This window comes from Stegostoma tigrinum, chromosome 9, assembly GCF_030684315.1.
Source record: "Stegostoma tigrinum isolate sSteTig4 chromosome 9, sSteTig4.hap1, whole genome shotgun sequence".
Classification (NCBI taxonomy): Eukaryota; Metazoa; Chordata; class Chondrichthyes; order Orectolobiformes; family Stegostomatidae; genus Stegostoma; species Stegostoma tigrinum.
Genome location: NC_081362.1, coordinates 7,580,345 through 7,598,798, shown reverse-complemented (window position 1 = coordinate 7,598,798; position 18,454 = coordinate 7,580,345). Strand labels below are relative to the sequence as shown.

At 38.8% G+C, this 18,454-nt stretch overlaps 1 protein-coding gene across 4 annotated transcripts in view; it reads left to right on the top strand.

The window, feature by feature from the left end:
* slx4ip (SLX4 interacting protein) overlaps positions 1-18,454 on the top strand; it is a 93,462-nt gene that overhangs the window by 25,112 nt on the left and 49,896 nt on the right. For 2 of the 4 annotated variants that reach the window (XM_048535860.2, XM_048535859.2), the window contains exons 2-3: positions 4,822-4,893; positions 9,254-9,343. Coding sequence is in view for 2 of the 4 variants with exons in the window: in XM_048535856.2 (XP_048391813.1) it covers positions 9,254-9,343 (90 nt within the window). In the remaining 2 variants the exon portion in view is untranslated. The remainder of the gene's footprint in view (positions 1-4,821; positions 4,894-9,253; positions 9,344-18,454) is intronic. The other 2 variants (XM_048535856.2, XM_048535858.2) reach the window with 1 other exon arrangement.

Genomic DNA, 18,454 nt, shown 5'->3' with positions numbered 1-18,454 from the left:
ATGTGAGGAAATGAAAGCTCATAGTGTAGTTGATACCATATTGGCATGGATAGAAGACTGGCTAACCTACAACAGCAGGAGTAGGCATAAATAGATCTTTCTCTGATTGGCAAGACATAATGAGTGGTGTGGCGCAAAGATCAATGTTAGGACCTCTGCAGTTTATATAAATGACTTGGAAGAAGAAAAGGAAGGTAATTTTGCCAAATTTGCTGATGCCGCAAAGATAAATAGGAAAAGTTGTGAAGAGTACATGACAAGGCTATAAGAAAGTTTGTAGATAGCTTAAGTGAGTGGACAGAGATCTGGCAAATGGTATATAATGTGGGAGAATTTGTAAATCCCTACTTTGGCGGGAAGTACAACAAAGCACCTTATCCAAATAGTGAGAAATTACAGGGTCCTGAAAAAGGGATCAGGGTGTCAAAATGCATGAATTACAAAAAGCTAGCATGCAGGTATGTAAAGTAAATAGGAAAACAAAAAGAATATATTAATTTATGGTGAAGGGAATTGAATACAAATCAGGGAGATTATGCTTCAGTTATAACACTTCTTAAATTGAAGTATTCAATATGTTTACTAAGTATGACCTATTGTTAAATATGTCGTGCCTGCTTGGAATGCCAGACACAAAAAGCATGTGAACAAGTTCTGAAGTGTTTAGAAGTGAGCACCGAACCTGACCCAAGGTAATGCATACCAAAACTATCCTGATATAATCAGGATGAAAGGAAAATAAAACTCTGCCTGGACTTTACTAGGACGTTCTTGAGTCCCATTTCATATTATCAGTGTATTTTACCAGAATCTCTCAAAAGTAAATGAGTGTTGGAATTAACGATAAAACATGCCATTCCACTAATAAAATATAGATTGAATAGACTGTAAGGCAGCCCAGTAACCTCTTTTGTAGAAGTTATAAATCTTAGTTAAATAATTGAGAATTTAACAAACTCAACCTAACAAAGTTTTGTAGACTTTAACGCAGAATGCAGTAAATCTTTCATTTCTATTCTGTACCCTAAGAAGTGTATTGTATTTATTTGGAGGCTGAAATTGTTATAACTCTGCAGACCTTTTACTATTTTATACTTTTAATTGCCTCTTATGTTGTGAATAGTGACTACTTATTTTACTTGCATCCTCATCACAATTTGACACCTGCTGCTGTAGCGATTTTTCATTGTAGCAATTATCTTATCAATCTGTGGGCCTCAGAATCTGGCTTTTCCACTCATCCCATGAATTTTTTTAAAGTGCATTGTGGGATACACTAATCAATTATGTTGGAAAAGACTATTTGGAGGGTAATTGTAGATTTTCATTGTTGTATTGCATTGTGCAAGTGAGTAAAATTGTTATAAATAATGTGTTGTAATTTGTAACTGGATTTGTACCTCTATTCTATTTGTTTGGATCTGTTTTGGGTTTTTGTGTGGTACAATGCCCACATTATATAAAATGGTCATTTTAAGGCTAAAATAAGACTTCTGATGATTTAACAGCTAAAATCCTGTTGGTTGATAGAAGTGTCAAAGGGCACAGAGGTGCTGAGCAATGCATTCATTTAAACTGTCATTCATTTACACTGCAAAAACATAGAGTAATGGGAAACTAGGGAGGAGATAAGAGTTGGTGGAAAGATGTCGGAGAGCTGTGAGTGAGCTAGAGCAGAGCTAGTTTGAACAAAATGTAAAAATAACTTTGCACTGATACAAATTTTAACTTGTTCAATTATTAGACTGAAATATAAATATGGGAATAGTTTTTGAGCTATTAAACTATAACGTGCAGAATAAAATTCCATTTAATGATACTACTGTATCTATACCAATTTATATAAGGCACAGCCACAGAGCATAAAGTACGTCTATAGGTTCCTTTTGCTTCGCCTGATTCTATGTTACACTGAAATGAATTTCTTGTCATGTATCCATACCTCCATCTAGACCACTTCTTTAAAAAAATTGCATCACTCACAAGCTGGTATTGATGGCTCATCACTAACTGCCTTGAGTTGGATGTCTTATGTTATTTCAGAAGAGAGTTCAGAGTCAACCATATTACTGTGGGTCTGGACTCACACGTAGGTTGGACCAAGGAAAGACAGCAGATCTCCTTCTCCAAAAGAAGTTGATGAACCAGATGGGTTTTTTTCAGCAGTTGAGAATTTCACCATTACTGAGACCTGCTTTATATCTAGATTTTATCATTGAATTTTAAATTCCACCAGTTGCAGTTTGAACCTTCGATCTTAACCATTGGCCCGGTGTTTTGGTTTACTAGATAAGTGACAAAGCAGTATCTCCCTGTATCCACGTACATAACATCAGAAGGTCAGTCAAAACCCTACCTGTGTCCTAACTGGCTGCAAGTCCTATTTATTCAATACCTGCCATGCTGTCACTAAATTAGTTCCTGATGCACTGGCACCTCAGTTTAAAAAGTTCTCACTGTCATTTTCAAATTCCACCACCACCGTCTCACCTCACCCAAGCTTTTTCTCTGTAACCTCCTTCTTCATTAGAACTATTCAAGATCACGGCGCACCTTCAAATCTGGCCCCTTTAGAATCATGTGTTCCATCCCACCATTGGCAGCTATGCTTTCAGCTGTCTATGTCCTAAACTATGGAATTTCCTGCCTAAACCTCTCCAAATCTCTACTTTTAAACATTCCTATAAATTTTACCACTTTAACAAGCTTTGACCACTAGTGCATTTCTTTATCTGCAAGCATAACATTTTCTTTAAATAAAAATTTATCTTCAGTGCAACATGTATTTCTGTGCCTATGGGAGCATGGATAGGTCGCTTAGCTGATCTATGCATGTTTCTTAACTGAAAATGACTTATATCATTCTCAGTTTAAAAGTCTACTGTGTGAGACAAATTTGAATATACTTTTTAAAATGTAGTTTTTTTTTTAAAAGAGCTAAAGTGACTGTAATGCGTTTGGGACATCCTGAGATAAAGCTATAACAAAAACGCAAATTCTTCTTAGTCATTTGAGATGCATTATGTGCCTCACGCATCCCCTTTAACGTAGTATTTTTGCACCACTGTCCTGTGACTTGCCCATAATCTTCTACTTTAAACTTAATGAATGATTGAAGTCCTGAATTTTATTTTAATCGATATTGCCATTTTGTTGAAGGTGTTAAGAAAAGAGCTATCATGATGCTGTAAACCGTGACTTGAGCTTTGCCACAAACTGAACGTATAATTGCCTTGACTGGTAATCTACGAACACACAACTACAATGATATTCTTTCGCATTATTATATTTTTGCTACAGAGTAACATCCATTATCTGCCATAGTGTAGATAATGCAGCATAAAATAAAAATTGGCAAGTAATCAAAATGGCATGAAATTGTTTATAGTGGATAATGTTACATATATAATTTTAATTTGGTGTGGTGCACGTTCTTGTCAGGATCAGGTTAATATTTCTTCTCCTCCTCCCTCTCAAAAAATAAATTCCCGAACCACCCTGTAACTCTTCTTGACTTGAGTGTTGCATTTGGTGATGCCTTCACACGTGCATTGGCAATGCATGTTGACCAGAAGATACAAATAGAACATAAAAATGAAAAATGTTTCAAGTTCTCTCCAGGTCTGGCAGCTTCTGAAGATGCACCAAAATCAACTCTTAATAAAACTCTGCTTGTCTGTCCAAAGATGCTGCTAGATCTGTGGAGAATTTCCAGGACTACTTGTTCATATATCAGATCTTTAGAATCTGCAGTATTTTGCCTCTAGTCAAGTGGAAATAGTTGTTTGCTTTTATTTCAGTTGCATATGACTTACCAACTACTGAGTGCTCCATTATAATTCTTTTCCTCATTTTGACGACCTCTGGAGAAGTCTGTCATGGTGACTGGAGTCATAAAAGCTCCCTAACCTCGATTGTATTTTCTTCCAGCACTACGTGGAAGATGTAAAGGAGAGAAAGATGTTATAGAATTTTCCTGACTCCGTAACAGGCAGTTTTCACTTCTACAGTTTTTTTTGCATTCTTTTCAAGAGTTATGAAGTGCATGTGTTGTAACTGATTATTTTGAATGCAATTTGTGGTTTAAAAAGTGGGGATTTAGAAATTAATTTCATTGTTTTGGAATTCACTTTAGACGCAGGTTGATGTCACTTACTTCAATGAAGATTTCTCTTACAAAATAAAAACAAAGTCAGAGAATCACTCAGCCACAGTGACCTTGCCCAGTATGTGGCAGAGAGTTGGTGATTACAAACCCTTGTATAGTTAATGGAACGGAGTTTATACTGTTGGGTTTACTACTGTTGGAGTAAACATGCAAGATTAGCCTTGTTTGCTGTTCAGAAGAAACTACAATGAACAAGTTTCTTTTTAATCAGTTCAGAAAGTTCACTTTTTCAGTTCACAAAAATCATTGTTGAGTTGTGAAGCCTCAAGTTTATCTCTGAAAAGCAGATCAGAAAATACGAACACCTCGGCAGGAGGATTTAGTTTCTAAAACATTCAAGCCAGGAGAGTTCTGTTTGAAATCTGCAAGTTATTAGAACTGAGAAATCTTAGGCTGTTCACATTGGCAGATTTGGAAAGGACTCATCAAATTTGTCTCTGTAGTCTGCAGGAAACAACCTTTTTAAGGAGTCAGTTAAGTAGAAAGCTAAGGAGTTGAGTTTTGGTGTCTAATTTCTGTGGACTTAAGTCTCTGAATATTTGTTTTAACAGTGTCAGGAAACAGCTGAAACTTGGTTTGTTTTGAGGTCATCCTAACTAATTATGAGATGTATATATGTAATTGTATTTTATATTCCTCCTTTTGTGTAATAGATTTCTATTCTGTTGTTAAAGAAAATCTGCAGCATTGTGTGGATGTGTCTCAATAGCTGACAACCACATTAAGTAAGTAAACAAAAAAAACTATCATACTAGGTTTCGTTCTGGGGTCTGACTTGTCCAGTAGTACCATCAGCTGGAATCATAATAAATTGAACCTTTTATGCCATGTGGGAATGGTGAATACTGTGTGGGAAAATATAGTCTTTGGAAACATCTTAAAGGGAGAAGTTGTCCCTCACATAATTTCCTAGAACATGGTCCAAGTCTGGATTAGTTCAAGTTGAATGCAGAAAGTGCCTACCACCCATAAAAGCTGTATTAGCTAGGTAATCTTTCATGTTAACTACCAAACACTAAATGGCATGGGAAAACAAAGTCTGCTTAATGTTTGGTTATCCATTCAGATGGAATTGAGAACTGTCTGAGGTTTTCTTTTAATATACACATGCAGACTATGAAATATAACTTGAGATTTGAGCTACAACCTTGCATAATAGCTTCATTCTGCGTAAGCTAACTGAATCCAGTTTATTCTTGCTGCCCTTGAGGTAGCTCCCAAGTTGGGTTTTCTAAAAACCTCATTTGAAAATGGTCTGGTACAAGTTAAATATCAGGAAGTTAAGTGGGGAAGTTTGGCCGACATTTCATAGAATTGTGGTTTGAGGGGGGATGGTAGAGGTGTGGAGGTGGGGTTGCTTGTTTTACACAAAAAAGACAAAAGGATTTCTGGCAGAAGCTTTCATGAAATGGTTGCAACCTGCAGCTTTGAAGGAGGGTATTTAGCCTATCATCTCCAAGGTTGCTCTCTGCAACAGTAGCCCAGTTAGTTCCACTAACTATCCCTTTTCCAAAACTTCCCAGATGTTTGATCTTCAGATAATTATCCAATTTCCTTCTGAAAGCTGCAGTTGAAGTTGATTCCACTAAGGGATCATGAAGTGCATTCTAAATTCTAGTTACTTGCTTTGTGAAAAATAAAAGATTTTGTTCATGTAACCTTTGGTGTTTTGCCACTTACCTTTAAATTAGTGTTCTTTATTTCTGGACCCTTCCAACAATATGAATGGTTTCTTCTTAATTACATGTTCAGCCCCCTTATGATTTTGCACACCCCTGTAAAGCCTCCACTCTAACTTACTTTCTCTGAGAAGAATAACCCCAGCTGCTCCAACCTATTCATGTAACTGAAATTCTTCATTACTGCAGTCATCCTCGTAATTCTTTTCTGCACCCTCTCGAATGCCTTCGGATTCTTTCTAAAGTAAGGTACACACAATTGAAAGCAATGCTCCAACTGAGACCACATACCATTGTTTTATATGATAAAAACCATAGCCTTCTTGCTTTTTGATCTCCATCTCCATTTTCAATATCCAAAATACTGTATAACTTATTACCTGTTTCTCAACCTGCCTGCCTCTCCAATTATTTGTGCATGTACTCCCAGGTCCTGTACTAATGCTATCCCTTCAATCATATTGTTTATTTCATATTGTCTCTCCTTGCTTTCCTACCAACAGTATAACTTTGCACTTCTCTGCATTGAGCTTCATGTGTTATTCATCTGCACATTTGACCAGTCTGTCTATGAGCTCTTGAGGTCGATCGGTATCCTCCTCACAGTTCACAATACCTTCAGCTTTTGCTCCATCTGCAAGTTTTGTAATTGTACACTCTGCACCCAAGTTGAGATCATTAACAGATTGAGAAAACATGGTCCTAATACACTGTTTTGAGTAAACAATTATATATACCTTCCTCCTTCAGAAAAACAACAATTTATTGATATTTTCCATTTCTTGTATTCCATGGTCTTTATTTTTCCTGCTAAAAGTCTATTACATGAGCGTTTGGACATTTATCTCCAGAGTGAAGTAACCATATTGCCCTCAATAACAACAAAAACAAAGTTGCTGGACAAACGCAGCAGGTCTGGCAGCATCTGTGAAGGAAAAAATAGAGTTAACGTTTTGGGTCTGGTGACCCTTCCTGATTTACAGTGTTTGCAGTACTTTCCATTTTTATTTGGTATTAATCATATTACCCTTATTCATTCTCTTTCGTTGCTTCACCAAAAAATTAAACCAAGTTAGTTAAACAGTTTTATTTTAACCAGTTCATGATAGTTTTCCTTAATTAATCAATATTTATCCAAAGTGATTGTTAATTTTTTCCCAGATGATGGTTTCCACAGATTTTCCGCCACTGACGTTGAGTTTTAGTTGCTGGGCTTATCCTTAAATCCATTTTTGAACAAGAGTGTACCATTGCAGTTTGCCAGTTCTTTTGCAGCAACTTTGTTATCTAAAGAGGATGGAAGGTTGTGGTCAGTAACTGCAATCTCCACCCTTGCTTCCTTTAGTATCCTCAGATCCGAGTGATCTCAATCTTAGTAACTAATCAACAATAAGTGCAGTGAACGCCATCCAACACCGCCTCTTTATCAATGTTTTGACTATCTTTTCTTTCAGTAGGATTTTTACAGCTGCTTCTTCCTTGGTAAGGACAGATGTAAAGTATTACTTCAGTATCTCAGCCTTTCTGAATAAATGCTCTATTTGGTGCACAGTTAGGCCCACACCTCTCTTTTTGACTCTCTTACTATTTATATGCCTGTAAAAGACTTTTGGATTATATTTTAGATTAGCTGTCAGATTCTTCCGATAGTTTCTATTTTTCACACTTCTTTTTTCCCCCATTCCCTCTGAACTTTGTGTTCAGGGTGGTGCTCACTTATATTATCAGTCTGGTGTCTCATGTGTAACCTTTTCTGCTTCAGTGACTTCTCTATCTCTCTCATCATCCGGGAAACTCTGACTTTTTTTGTCCAACATTACTCTATCATGGAAATGTATGTTGATTGTATCCAAAATAGCTCTAGAAAGACAGCCCAATGTTTCATTCCAGTTTTGCTGTCTATTTGTTTCAAATTTATTTGGGCCAGATCTGTTTTTGTTCCATTGGAGCCTATTGCCACTTAATTAGTTTCACTCTGGATTGCTGCTTGTCATTTTTTATATCTGAACAAAACTTGATGACACTATGATTACTGCCACTTAAATGTTCCCTAATTGACACTTGATCTAAATTATTCACTGGAACCAGATGTGACAATTTCTTTTTCCTTCTTGAGAGGAAACGTACAGAACTAGAAAAATCACAGAAATGCTTTCTCCTCTTGGTTCCTGACAGCATTAATACCCCAATGTTTATTAGGATAATTAAGGGCCCCCATTATAACTCATTTATTTGCCTGTCTGTAATGTACTTATAAATTTGTACCTGTGTTTGCACTCTGCACCCCTCCATCCCCCAAAAGCCCCGGATTGATGGCTTGTAGACTACTCCCAGCTATGTAATTAAACATATCATGTTTTATTAGATCTTGTCTACTAGATTCCGTCCTTGTCATGTTTAGGCCACTCTTCTCGGAGAAAACAATTGATGGATAGTCTAAATAAGCCTATGAGACAGTTTGTTGAATTTTTGTGGCAGAAACAGATTGAGGAGTTTGCTGCAAAGGAGTGCAGGTGGACATATTAGGTGGATAAGACGATGAGCTTGTTCAGCCAATGGCTTTTTTTCCTCTACTTAAAGAGCCATTCATTTTGAGTTAGCGATTCTCAATTCCAAGGTACCTAAAATGCAAGTTGCTGATTTTTTAAAAAAAAAATCTATTCTGGTCTTGATGCGATCGAAAACTACCAAAACACAATTGTTGGAACTGGTATTATTTTGCTCTGCAGCAAAAATTCAATACAAGTGCATTCAAAGAGATTAGTTTACATCCTCTTGCCCTTAAATTATTGTAAGGAACAGTTAAAGAGTGCTGTTCTAAAAGATTAGACAAAATTTTGCAGCACAAAGGGAAGTACCAACTTAGTAGTAAACTATGCTGCTGTGATCATTATGGACAAAAAGATTTAAGGCAGCTTTGAAATGTGAGATACAACAATTTAAGATTGAATTTCAGGAGATGAAAGTAATTGAATACAGTGGCATTGTACTATCTCCTTGTCTTAGAAGCAAGTCCCGCATCTGTGCCAACCCAAACTTGCAACAACTTATGTTATGAAACAAAAAAATTGGAATTTAGTACCTGCAGATAATAATTATATTTTTAAACCATGTTTTATGTGAAAGAGAAAAATAAACTCATTCATAATTTTGCTGAAGTGTTTGTTTTTAATGGATGTATCTAATGTATAGATATTAAATTATTTGGAATTAAATCTACCTTCAGATCCCCCTTGTGAGCTGGGAGCCCTTAAATCAAACACTGTTTTGATTTAATCTAGATGATGACCATCTTAGACTCACTATTGAAAAACTCATTTCAGTGGCAAAAAAGCTGATACTCATTTTTTCAATCTATGAGGCATGTGACTTGCAACAATCAGTAACTTTTCCTTTTGTTTTGCAGTGTGGGAACTTTGCAATTCTGGTGGATCTTCACATTTTGCCTCTAGGAGCAAGTAAAGACACCAGCTGGTTTACTGAACACCACAAGGAGGTACAACAAATCTACTTTCTACTTCAAAAAAAAAGCAGATTCCCGCAGGGGAAGAACGGAACTACAATGATGTATTTATATCCACGGCATTGTTAGGAAGGTGGTATTATGAGTTGCACCTGAATTCTCAACAATTTGTGTGATATTTGAAACCTGTGATTTGTTTGATTTCATTGGATCCCTCGATGCTTTTCTGAATTGGTTTTAATATTTTGCAAACTATGCAAAGTAGCAGTGTTTAACTCAACTGATTTAACTAATAAATTCGTTAAAATAATTGGTCTACCCGCATATAGTGAACTGTAGTGACTTGAAAAGTTTTTGCTGGAAAGAAGCTCCCTTGTTTGATTTGTTTGTGCACATTTAGGTCATAACACTTTCTGGGCAAAGTTGCTAGAAAGGCAGTGATTATTTAAATGCAGAGAAATTGCAGAGCTGTGCGGTACAGAGGGATCTAATCCTGATACAGGACTCTCAAAAAAAGGATGGTGATAAAACAGGTGATTAGGAAGGCAAATGGGATATTATTGACTCTGATGGGTCAAGAAATTGCTATATGATCAGTCAGTCTTTGGGATGAGTCACCTACCTACGTAGTATCACACTGGTACTAAAATTCAATATCACAGAACTATGTCACATTTGTGAGCTAGTTAGATCACAAACAGCACGTCCCTTCAGTTATTCAGAACTGGTATGGTGTTTGCTGTACTTGCAAAACTCTAAACATGATCTACTATTAGATATGTTTTTGTGATTGGACAGCATCAATAGACAATAGAAAGTTGCCACCCAGGTTGACAGGGCTGTTAAGAAGGCATACAGTGTTTTAGCTTTTATTAAGAGAGGGATCGAGTTCCGGAACCAAGAGGTTATGCTGCAGCTGTACAAAACTCTGGTGCGGCCGCACTTGGAGTATTGCGTACAGTTCTGGTCACTGCATATAAGAAGGATGTGGAAGCTTTGGAAAGGGTGCAGAGGAGATTTACTAGGATGTTGCCTGATATGGAGGGAAGGTCTTAACGAGGAGAGGCTGTTTTCATTAGAAAGAAGAAGGTTGAGAGGTGACTTAATTGAAACATATAAAATAATCACAGGGTTAGATAGGGTGGATAGGGAGATCCTTTTTCCTAGGATGGTGACGGCGAGCACGAGGGGGCATAGCTTTAAATTGAGGAGTGAAAGATATAGGACAGATGTCAGAGGTAGTTTCTTTACTCAGAGAGTAGTAAGGGAATGGAATGCTTTGCCTGCAACGGTAGTAGAATCGCCAACTTTAGGTACATTTAAGTCGTCATTGGACAAGCATATGGACGTACATGGAATAGTGTAGGTTAGATGGGCTTGAGATCGGTATGACAGGTCGGCACAACATCGAGGGCCGAAGGGCCTGTACTGTGCTGTAATGCTCTATGTTCTATGTTCACCAGGGCCCTGTACATCTACAGAAGGACCTCTTTGCTCCTGTACTCAATTCCTCTTGTTATGAAGGCCAGCATGCCATTAGCTTTCTTCACTGCCTGCTGTACCTGCATGCTTGCTTTCATTGACTGATGTACAAGAACACCCAGATCTACTAAATAATCCTGAATTATGCTGACAACCGGTCTAAGATTATCAGCTGGGTTTAGGGTGTGACTGGAAGATGCACACATTAATGCACAGGGCCCTGTTCTCTGCAGACAAAAAGTGCATTGCGTATGTTTCAACTAAACAGAATTGGCAACAATCAATCTGTGGTTCATTCCTCAGAGTAGTGTCTTGATCAGTCAAAGTCAATCTGCCTGGTTGAAATTTAAACAAAGCTTGGCAGTTAGTTGTCATATCCCTCTAAAACCGTCCTATTCATGTACTCATCAAGGTGCCTTTTTAAATGTGTAATTATACCAACCTCTGATGCCTCCTCTGGCAGCTCATTCCATACATGCACCATTCTCTGTATGACAAAGTTGTCCCTTGTCTGTCACAATCTAACTGATGCATTCTCCATGGCAGTGCCTTTGCCAACCAGCATCTATATGCTAACCAATCATGATTCTTCAACATGTTATTCTGCTTTACTTCCGTGTTTCATCTGTAATATTCTGATGAGTGCAAGATGGAAAGCTTTGACAAAATGTCTTTTTTCAGCAATACTCAAGTTCTGTACTACCAAATGACAAATTACCAAGTTGATAATAGGATACTTACCAAAGTTGCTTCTGAACTGCTTGGCTGTGTCTCTGCAAATCAATCCAGAATGTACCAAATAGATGAAAAACAGGCTGTGTTTTCCTTGCAGATGTGTGCATGAGCAACCAGATGGCAATCTTAAAGGGACCGTGCAGTGCCACAAACAGACTGTCCAAAGCAAAGAGACACTGGAGAAGCCATTTGTTAATTGCAGGTCTTGACTTGGGGCAATTAGTATACAAATGTAGTAACACTGTGGCATTTAGGAAGGTTAAGATGAAACAGCCCTTTAACAAAGGTGAAGGCAAGTACAATCAACCAGCAACTTATGACTCCCAAATTAGAGGATATCGCTTCCTCTCTACAGATTTCTGGATAGTTTGTGCATAAAAACTGCATGTTTTTAAACTTTTTTATTATTTTAGCAAAATCTGGCACCATTATTTAAACTAAGCTCAGCTGACTGTACTTTTGAAATTGAATTTGAAATAATATGATAAATTATTGGGTAGATATTTTCAATCGACCCATTGGAATGTATTGCAGCATACCTCTGGCACAAGTGGGACTTGAACCCAGGCCTCTGGCCCAAAGCTGGGGACACTACCCTATATTCTTGGGTATGATTGTCTCATGGTTCTGATATTGGACAAGTAATCCAGAAACCTGGGTTAATCATCCTGACAGTTTGAATCAATTTAAAAATTTTTGATGTAAAATATGGGGTCAGTGAAAATGACCATGAAACAGTTGGATTCTTGTAAAAACCAGTTAGTTCATGTCCCATCTATTAGGGAAGGAAATCTCACGTACTTATCTCTTGGGACCTAAGTGTGACTTCAGTCGCCACACCAATGTGATTTACTATTAACTGCCTTCTGATTTTGTTGCTTCAAACCACTGCAAACATTTAAAGAAAGCTCAGCATCACCTCTGAGTGCAGCTAGGGATGGATGTTGAATATTGGTCATACCAGTATGACCACTCCCATGGATGAATAGTTTTAAAAAAACCCTTCAGTCTGGCCAGTCATTCTACTGAAGCTTTGTGATGTATGCTTTACTGCTTCAGTCTTCTGTGTACAAGTTATATTCTGATCAGTCAGTGACCCTTGCATGAACCTTCTTAATGGAGTGGAGTTGACAGTTTACAGTAGGGTACTGGTGATTTCATTTTAGAATTAAAGCACTTATTTCAAGATTCTAACTTCAGTTTGAAACATATTACCTCCCATTCCATGACCATTTTTCTTGTACTTCTCCTCTCATACCTACTGTAGAACCTGATATATAATCATAATCTCATGGTGTTTATTCAGGCCACTATGATTGATGCAGTCTTGCTCCCATGCAGACCTGAGAATCTGCATATTTACAATATGTGGCTATATATAGCAATCCTGCCCCTGACATTACTTACACTTGAGAAATTGTTAGCTATTTTCCTGCAGCTTGTAGGGGAAAGGTAAATCCTTCTGGCACTGAATTAGCTTCAAGATTACACATCTGACAGAAATAGGACAGAGATGTCCCATGTAGAGATTTGGAATTGTCTCCATTTTGATGAAGAGCTCTGAGAACCGATGACCTTGTAGAGCCAATTGAAATTGAAGAAACAAAGGAGGGAAGTGATGTTGTAGAGAGTAAGACATGAGGATGAGAATTTTAAATTTCAGCTATTTGAGGACTGAGAACCAATGGTCAGCTCTGATAAATGAATGGATTTTGATGTGTGATAAGATTCAATAGGCATAATTTGGCATGAGTTGAGATTTACAGATCATGGGGTATAGAGAGGCACAGAGACATAGAAAATTAAATATTGATCTGGAAGAGACAATGACATGAATGTGGGGCAAAGAGGGGCATGTATATTACAACGAGGCAGCCAAGGATAGATCTTTGGAGACTTCAGGATAAAGTTGCACAATGAGAAATGAAGTCATTTGGGGATTTGTTCTGACTGAGTTCAGATGGACAAGAGTATTACAGAGCAAATGCAGTTCCATACCACTGGGCAATGGCGAAGAGACTTTGGAGTTGGATGGTGGAGATAGCCATGTCAAAAATTATAGGGGTCAAGGATGGATGATGCTCTCGTCATACAGGATAACTTTGTGATTTTGGTTACGATTATTTAGGTGTTATGGCTGATCAATTTTTGAGTATGATGGTTAATGCACAATTCAAATCTTGAGAGTTCCATCCAAACATGGTGAAACTTCACCCTGCATTGTAAAGCACCTCTGATGGACAAGTAAATGACACTCACTGCTTTAGTCTATTCCTCTTCCTTTGTATATCTATTAAACATTCCGATCAAATTCATTCAAGTTCACTGCTGTTCCGTTTCATTTGGCTATCGTACGTTTTCTTTTATCTCAGTGAAGATTGCTCTGCAGCTGTTATTACCTCAGAAACAACAGCACATTTTATACTTTGAATGTGTGCTTCAGATTAGGCTTTCATAGATCAATCAGATGATTTGTCTTCTGCTGAAAGTTCCAGAGCGTTGTTGTACAAGGAGATGAAATCCTGTTGGATGAACAGTAAACGTAAAGTCACCAGAAGCCCAGCAGGCCAAGGGGCCTGCTTTCCCATTGGAGAAAGACAACTGTGGGTGAATTTAACAATAACAAAGTGTGGAGCTGGAGGAACACAGCAGGTCAAAGGAGTGGGAAAATTGACATTTTGGGGCGGGAATCTTCTTCTGAAATGGGGAGGGTGAAGGGAGCTCAGAAATAAATAGGAGGGGTGGGCTTGAAGAAGGTGGGTGGGATGGTGATAGGTGAGTGCAGGTGGGGAGTGGTGGGAAATTGGTCAGTGAGGTTGGAGGTGTGAATAGGTGGGAGAGGAGATGGATAGATTGCGTCAGGTCAAGGAGACAGGGATGAGAGAGAGGGTTGGACATGGGATGAGGCCGGGGCGTGGGGAGGTTTTAAAGCTAGTGAGTTCCATGTTTAGGCAGGCTCCCGAGGTGGAATACGAGGTGCTGCTCCTCCAGTTTGGAGTGGCGGCTTTGTGACAGTGGAGGAGGCCAGGATGGACATGGTACCAAGGGAGTGGGAGGGGGAGTTGAAATGGTTCGCAACCAAAAGGTGTTGTGGTTTGTTGCGTACAGGGCGCAGATGCTCTACAAAGTGGTCTCCGAGTCTCTGCTTAGTCTCACTGATGGAGATGATTCTGCATCGAGAACAGTGGATGCAAGAGACCAAGTTGATGGATGTCCAGGTCAACCCCTGTCTAATGTGGACGGCTTGTTTTGTGCCTTGAATGGAGGTGAGGGGGGGAGGTGTAGGGGCAGATTAGCACTTCCTGTGGTTGCAGGGACAGGTGCCGGGGGTAGTGGAGAGTGTGGAGCTGACGAGGGAAGTCGCAGAGAGCACAGTCCCTACGGGAGACAGATGAGGTGGGGAGGGAAATATATCTTTGGTTGTGGAGTCAGACTGTAGATGGCGGAAATGGCGGAGAATGATACGTTGATGTGGAGGTTGGAGGGTGTGAAATGTGAGGTCCGAGGGGATTCTATCTTTGTTTTTGTTGGTGGGAGGTGATGTGAGGGCAGAGGTGTGGGAAAGGCAAGAGATGCATTTGAGGGCATTTTCGATCACCAGAGGGGAGAAGTTGCAGTCCTTGAAATAGGAGGACATCTGGGACGTGCGGGAATGGAACGCCCCATCTTGGGAGCAGATGCGGTGGAAGCAGAGGAATTGGAAGAAGGGGATCGCAATCTTGCAGGAAGGTGGGTGAGAGGAGGTGTATTCTAGATAGCTGTGGGAGTTGGTGGGCTTGAAATAGATGTCAGTTTTGAGGTGGTCGTCAGAGACAGAGACAGAGAGGTCCAGGAAGAAGAGAGCGGTATCATGGAAAGTCCAGGTGAATTTGAAGTTGGGGTGAAAGATGTTAGTAAAGCTGATGAACTGCCCTTAACCTGACGGTCACCACATTCTCAAGTGAGGGGAGCGGTTGAAAAGGTAGGACCTTCATTGTGACCTTGGCTGATGTGGGAATTGAACCCATGCTGTTGGCATTACTCTGCATTGCAATCCAGCCACTTGATCTTATCTGATCCTCTGGACAAGAAATATCCAGAATCAATCCTAAATACTTCCAGTGTCCTTTCTGATACTAATTTATTCTGCACAATCGAAATGAAACTCTGTGTCTGGTACAAATCAAATGCGAATAACAAAAATCAAATGTGAAACTTCCCTAATTTGTGTTGTATGTGCAGTTTTTTTTCGCTGTAGTGGCTCTGCTTGGTAATGGCTGTGGATTTGGATGTGATGCTTATCTAATAGCCTTTCACTTCAAAATGATTGTGTTGCAATCCTGCAGCTGATTCAGCAATAGCTAATGCCTCAATGATTGGCTGGTTTGGTGGCATGGTTGCTGTGATTTAACCAGGGATGCTGAACGGATGTAACACAGCATTGCCTCAAGAGATAGCAGCCACATATGTACTCTAGACATGCTGCTACTGGACCCTTCCACTCCATGTCCCATGGAACCAAAATGCCAGGTGATAACGTGGTTTGCAAATTCCTGCCTCAGGCTTTTCTCAATCCAATTATCCAGCAAGTTGAAGCTGGAAGAAGGAGTTTCTTTTTAAGATTTGAGTCCAAGGCCTCCGAAGCAGCAATCTTAATGTTTGTGAGCAATGCTCCCACTGTGCTTTAAACCACCATCATAAAGAGCTCTGCTGGTATGGACGATGGAGTCTTCCAAATGCTTGACCAGATTTATGTTCAGGTGCCACCATGTTAAATGTTTATTTAAAAACTGTCAAGTTTAGCTAACACAGAAGGTAACATATTATCCTGTTACACATCCAGCCCATCCTGTTTGTCATCATTAACATAGGCTGGCTTGCAGTGAGTCTTTGGGCTGCTTACTTTATTTCTTCCATGTTGTAGGAAAGCAGTGCTTGACAGCATTCAGTGTTCTGCCTGGCCCAGTAGCTGTGCTGCATAGAATAGGCTTCTATTATTTCTAAATGTTCATCACAAAATTACCTCCCAATTATAAGGGTGTATTTTGTTGCTGAACCTTCAGATCTCACTGTTTGAGACACTAAACTGCATATGAGGCTGTTTTACCAGCTGCTTTCTTTGTTCCTAACGATTTGTGGGAATTATTTATCCTTTCTACTATTTTTTCCCAAATTTGTTTGCAAACCTACCAGGAGGGATTTTTTTTTAAGAAAGATTCATATCAAACTGTCCTATTGCCCATACTTCTTGTACTAATGTTTCCACTGTCTAATTGTCAATATAGCTCTGGTGAGTTCTGGATGTCTGTAATTTACAACAATCTTGCTAAGTAAACTCCACGCCTGGTCTTTCTGCAGTTGGAAGTTTTAAATGCCTTCTTAATATAGTTGCCAACTGTTGGGCCTCATTGTGCTTTATTGATGAATCTGCTGTGCTGAAACCAGCAGTGTTGGGTTAATAGGCAGCAATAAATTTTTCCAGAAATTTTTAGTGAGCCACAATTAACTACTGCGTAGGACACCAACAGCCATTTCATGATCATCATGTTAAACACGTTACGGTCATGATCTCAGTTTACTCGTTTTGCAGTTTTTAGATTCCACAATGGTAAAATACAATATCTTGTTGAATTGACTGACATTGTGAAAATTGCAAGTAATGGTACTTTGTTGCATTTGAGCCTTTTAGTATTTTGAGATGAGCTTTGTAAACCTGAGCTTTGCTGCGTTATACTTCAGTCAATATCAGCATACCTTTGAGACTTGCACATGGCATAATGACCGTAAGAATAGTATGTAATCTGCAGACATAATGATCACATACTCACCTTAATTCAGTTCACCTGCAACATGACAGGTAATTGAAAGCATGCTATTTGGTTGTAATCTAATAGTTAAATGTTCGCGCAGGCGCTGAGAGTGTAATGTTTCTGTACAATAGTGGCCTATTTCTGAAGAAGGGCCTAGGCCCGAACCGTCAGCCTTCCTGATCCTCTAAAGCAGCTTGGCCCTGCTGTGTTCATCCAGCTCTACACCTTGTTATCTCATAATGAATGTCTGTTGGATTTTTCAATAGCATTCACTTGCCATCTCGTTTGTTCTTTTTGTGGGATAGCATAAGTATACTGCATGAGGTGCACTATCCCTCTGGAGGCAAAACCCACAGCAGGTTCTTTCCTCTTATTTTTCACCGTCTTTTATTACTTCATAACTTTCTTCCTCTTTCCTTGATATTTGCAATTTTTTTAACTTTTTCAGGTCCTATAACATTATTGAATGACAGCTGTGACAAAGGCTATACCACATTTAAAAATATCTGCTCATCTTCAAAGATAAATTGTTTTAATTACCGTGATTCTGAAATTTGCAAATTGACAATTGTCCAATGTTCACCATGCTGACTTAAGTGACCATTAATTTATCCCATAATTGGCGAGCAACTTATGTCAGTGTTAACTGACAAAAGTAAGAAGTCTCTATCATTAATATTCTTAGCATCACTTAAAGTTATTACTATAGCAGTTACATACTGCTCTTTATTTCAAGCTTGTTTATAGCTTGAGAAGTCTAGCGAAGGACCAATGTCCACAATACAGATCATTGCCACGGACTAAATGACAAAAAAATCTTTCATCTGAAAAGTCAAATTGGGCTTGGTCAAGCATACATTTGAATGTTTAAAGATTGCCCCAGGAAGGAAAGACAGTGGAAGGGAAAGTATGCTATAGTTTTTTGAGACAACAGGAAATAACGGTTTCAAGTAGGAGATAGACGTTGCTATAAATCTTGATGGCAGTGCAAGAAAGAAGTGCTTGTGGGGGGCAGCATGTTTGCAGTTTAGGATGAATGATTTCAACGTTCAAAGTATTGCTAACCGTAGTTATGTCATTATCTTAGAGGCAGAAAGATCGCAAAGTAAGAACAAGTAAGATAACTAATATTCGACTA